The 4,967-nt window shown below is 49.8% G+C and overlaps 1 protein-coding gene across 1 annotated transcript in view; it reads left to right on the forward strand.

Moving 5' to 3' along the window:
• The first annotated feature begins 6 nt into the window (after positions 1-6).
• VAMP5 (vesicle-associated membrane protein 5) overlaps positions 7-4,967 on the forward strand; it is an 8,633-nt gene continuing 3,672 nt past the window's right edge. Inside the window, exon 1 of the mRNA XM_010862189.1 lies at positions 7-35. Within this exon, the coding sequence (XP_010860491.1) occupies positions 33-35 (3 nt within the window). The 5' untranslated portion in view covers positions 7-32. The remainder of the gene's footprint in view (positions 36-4,967) is intronic.

Genomic DNA, 4,967 nt, shown 5'->3' on the forward strand with positions numbered 1-4,967 from the left:
GAAGAGCTGGAGCGGGCGAGGCGGCTGCGGCGATGGTGAGGGCCCGGGGCAGGGCAGGGGACAGAGGGCGAGCGTGAGGGTGCGGGGCGGCAGTCCGAAGTCCAAGGGCGGGGGCGTCCTTCGCGACCCGCGCCCGTTCCCCGGCGAGGTGACGACGGCCGGCCGGGAGCCAGGACCGGTCCGGACCCTTCGCTCCCCGCGTGCATCCCGGGAGGGAAAGTACGGAGCTTGCCGGTCCTGGCTGCCCCGCGCCCAGTGAGTGAGCGGGACTTGCCGGAGCAGTTACGCATTGGCTTTCGGAGTGAGACTCCGTGCTGACGTCCTGGTGGCGGCCACTTACACGCTCTGTGACCCCCGGGCAAGTCACTTAGCCTCCCTGAACCTCTTTTTCCGCATGGTGAAGTGGGGTCAGAAGTACCTGCCTGGCTGGGTCCTTAGGAGGTTGAAGGAGATACAATGGCAGAGATCTGTCTGGCGCTCAGAACCTGCTCCTGAGAAGTGGTGGGTAATATGATGACCTCTGCAGCCCTTCCTGGGGCGGTGAGGAGCCAAGTCTGGCCCAGGAGTTGGAAACCTGAGCAGATGGGGTGGTAGAGGCCAGGCCAGTCCTGTGGCAGGGTGTTGGAGGGCAAACTCCTTCTCCTGGGGAAAGAGAAAGGAAGATGTTTACAATAAAATTTCCACGGAAGTTATTAGTGGGGCATAGCTTGACTCCCTTCTAAGCCTTACCTAAGGGACACATTCTTGAGTTGAGTCATCCCCTACTCTGTGCTGTAGACTCTGGCCTCTGTCCCTGCTTGTCATTTCCAAGGCAAAGGTGTCAGAAGCAGGTGGTGTCAGTCGCTTCTCCCCTTCTCTGGAACTCACAGGAAGTTGTGTCCAGCAGGAAGCAGGCTTAGTGCCTTAAAATTCTGCCATGCAGGGACTGCCCTGGTGGTCCAGCAGTTATGACTCTGACCTCCCAATGCAGGGGGCATAGATTTGATTCCCTGGTCAAGGAACTAAGATCCTTGCATGGTGCAGCCAAAAAAAAAAAAAAAAAAGATCCTGCCATGGAGAAGCAGCAGAGGTGTGATGGATGTGGTCTGGCTGGGGGTTGAGATGCCAAGATGGCCTCATCTCCAGGGAACTGGAGGCAGGAAGAGGAAGCCGGGCAGGAAGGTAGCAATGAGCTCTAAAGCTGGGCCAGGAAACCGAGGGAGGCCTGGAGAATGGGAGAGAGCCTGGAGCCCATTTCCCAGCATGCAGAGCAAGGAATCAGGCACGGTTAGGATGGGCTTGCAGCTGGCCCTTAGCACTTGGTGAGAAGAGGAAACTCCTGAAGTGAAGGCTGAGGATGGGATCATTTATTGGGGAGTACTGGAAAACTCTGGGACTCTCACAGGTTCATCTCAGGCAAGTAGTGGATCTGAGCCTGAGACTTGATCTTTCTCCCAACCATCTCCTGGCCCCTTCCCTTCTGTGTTTTCTCTCACTCCTGCCCCTTTGTCCACCCTCGCACTTTCCCTTTCTTCTTCCCATCTGATCCTTCCCTACCTGGTCCTTCTTCCTTTCCCTTCTCCTTTTTTTTTTCTTTAATGTTTATTTATTTATTTTTTGCTGCTCTGGGTCTTTGTTGCTGTGCTCAGGCTTTTCTCTAACTGGGGAAAGCAGGGGCTACTCTCTAGTTGTGGTGCACAGGCTTCTCATTGTGGTGGCTTCTCTTGTTGCGGAGCATGGGCTCTAGGGTGTGTGGGGTTCAGTAGTTGGGGTGCATGGGCTTGGTTGCTCTGAGGCATGAGGAATCCTCCCAGAGCAGGGACTGAATCCGTGTCTCAACCACTGGACCACCAGGGAGGTCCTTTTCTTTTCTTTGCTGATTCATTCAGTTAATAAGTGTTTCTTGGGCATTTCCCTTGCTAGTCATGGTGAACCAGTACAGGGGATAATAGAGTAGGAACGAAATAGTGATGGGAAAGGTAGAAACTGAGTGGGGAATGACTTGATTCATTCATCTTGTAGATGGTCCTCACTTATGCACTGTGCAAACAGTTCGGGTTTTTGAGCCACGGGCCTTCCTCATTTGCACATAAATTGAGTTGGCAGCATCAAAGGGAGAAGGCAATGGCACCCCACTCCAGTACTGTTGCCCGGAAAATCCCATGGATGGAGGAGCCTGGTAGGCTGCAGTCCACGGTGTCACTAAGAGTCAGACACGACTGAGCGACTTCACTTTCACTTTCCACTTTCATGGATTGGAGAAGGAAATGGCAACCCACTCCAGTGTTCTTGCCTGGAGAATCCCATGGACGGAGAAGCCTGGTAGGCTTCAGTCCATGGGGTCGCACAGAGTCGGACACGACTGAAGTGACTTAGCAGCAGCAGTGGCAGCAGCATCAAAAGGTCTGATGTGTCTTTAGCCAGTCAGCTAAAGCATTTGACCTCCCTTTACCACCATCCAGTTTAACACAACGGTTAAGAATGTGATCCCTGGAGTCTAAGTCGGTTCAACTCCCAGATCTTCTATTCACTGACTCTGTGACCTTGGATGGGTGATTTAACCCCTCTGAGCCTCGGTTTCTTATAAAACTGGGATAGGGTTACTTTTCTCAGTGTTATGTTGTGAGGCTTTAACGAGATAAAGTGAGCAGTCAGCTAGCAGCTCAGTGCTTAGCTCAGAGTATGTGCCCATTGATTGGGAGCTGTTATTACTGTCAAGATGTAAAACCTTCTCAACAGCCTGCAATGCCTGATGGAAATGCACTAGATGTAAGTTATCAAAGGCCCATGTCAAGTTCTATATATAGGTTAGAAACAATTATGTGCACAAGTTGGCCATAGGGAAGAGCTTGCTTGGCTGTGTATTTTGTAAAAAGATTTGAGTTTTATTAAAAAAAATTTTTTAGATTCATTTATTTATTATTTTATTTTATTATTTATTAAAAAAATTTTTTTGAGCATGGTGGGTCTTTGTTGCTTCACGCAGGCTACTCTCTAGTTGCGGCATGTGGGCTTCTCATTGCAGTGGCTTCTCTAGGCGTGTGGGCTTCGGTAGTTGCGGCAAAGAGGATTTATTAACCACAAGTATTGTGTGGTTCCTGGGATCTGACAGCTAAAAAAAAAAAAACTAGGGAAAATTGGGCTATAGCAATATATGAAGTGTTAGTCCCTCAGCTGTGTCTGACTCCTTGAGACCCTATGGACTAAATCCCACCAGGCTCCTCTGTCATGGAATTCTTCAGGTAAGAATAGTGGAGTGGGTTGCCATTCCCTTCTCCAGGTGACCTTATAACAATAATAATGGCTGTTATTTATTGAGCATTCAGGAATTGTTCTAGGCATTTTATTTCTAATACATCACATGCCTTAGCTAATGTGGGAAATGTTATTGTTACCACTTTATAGATGAGGAAGGGAGGGTCAGAAAGGTCATGTCCCCAGTCGCTCAGCTGTTGAGCAGCAGAGGCAGGGTTTGAAGGTGCTGGCGGCTATAATGCAGGGTGCAGCTCTTAAGCTCTGAGCTCAGGTGTGAACTGACCCAGGAAGGAGTTGATACCCCAGGTCACTGCCTGGGTGGGTCTCTCTAAGGATGACAACCGTGACAGCTGGCCTAGGGTTTCGTAAGCACTAACCAAGAAAAAGGGCAGACAGGAACGTTTGAACGGGAGGTTTTTTGAGAGCTTTGTTTTTCCAAGGAACCAGCTGTTTCTGGCCGGAAAAACCTGAGGGGAGATTTGAGAAATGAAGGAGGCATATTCTGCACACAGGAAAACGGTCTGTCAATTTCCTTTGTAACTACTACCCTCTGTCCCTCAACCCCACCCGCCCGCCACTCTTGGAGGTGCCTCTCACACTTCCTTCCTTTCTCTCTCACCCTCCCTCTCTCTCCTTCCACCCTCCCCCAGCCTCCGGACATCTCCACATACCCTTGCTGATGGCACTTCTACATGCCTTCCAGTGGCTTCTGGCCTGAGTTATCTCACTTTCGTCTGTGCCAGTCTACCACCAACAGAGAAATTCTCCTCCAGGCTCAGAAACCTACACTAGTTCTTGGTCCATCCATCTCTCCCTTTGGGAGAGCATCCTTGTTTTTTTTTTTTTTTTGGCTACCTCACTCTGCATGTGAAATCCTAGTTCCCAGACCAGGAATCAAACCTGTGTCCCCTGCAGTGGAAGCATCAAGTCTTAACCACTAAACCAGCAGGAAAATCCCACTTCTTCTTGACTTTTTGCTGCTTTCTCAGGCCCCACCCTGCCCCTCCACCCTTATCTCTGTCTGGAGTATGTTTCTGTCTGCGTGTGGCAGGAGTGTCCAAGCTCCACCTTATCTGGTCCATCTCGGTTCTCAGGAATCACTTGTCTGTCGGCAACTCCAACACTCTCTATTAGTATCTCATGGTGTGAAGTCATCACTCTCCTCTGATTGTACCATATACATCTCTTTCCCCCAGCCTATAGCCATCTTTTCAAGAACAGCCCCAACTCATTCAGAAAATATTTTCCACGCATCCACTGTGTGCCAAGTGTTATGCTGAGTTCTGTGTGGCAGGAAGCCTGCCCTCTGGTCTCTTATCTCCTTTTAAATCCCGCAGTTCTTTATTTTAATCACTGCCGGCAGAGACTCATGCATATAGTGTCCTTTCTGCTCTGCTTGAGAGACGCCAAGGAGGCCCAGAGACTTGAACCTCGGGCCTGTGTGTTCCCTGGAGTGAATGTGTTCTTTCAGGCCTGAGCCCATCTAGGCTCCAGACAGGCCTGACTTTGCCACTGGGGGATGGAGAGTGCAGCTTACAGTGGGAGGCACAGCCAGCTCTCCAGAAGAATGTGACCCAACATCACCCCATGCTGGAGAATAAGATAACAACAGCTGTAGCATTTAGAATAGGAAAAAAAATGACGTGCAGCGTTCCAGTTTCTAGCAGTGGTTCTCTCTCTTTTTTTTTTTTTTTTAATAGTTTTTATTTATTCTTTTTTTTTTTTTTCGGCTG

This window comes from Bison bison, unplaced genomic scaffold (assembly GCF_000754665.1).
Source record: "Bison bison bison isolate TAMUID 2011002044 unplaced genomic scaffold, Bison_UMD1.0 scf7180017864480, whole genome shotgun sequence".
Classification (NCBI taxonomy): domain Eukaryota; kingdom Metazoa; phylum Chordata; class Mammalia; order Artiodactyla; family Bovidae; genus Bison; species Bison bison.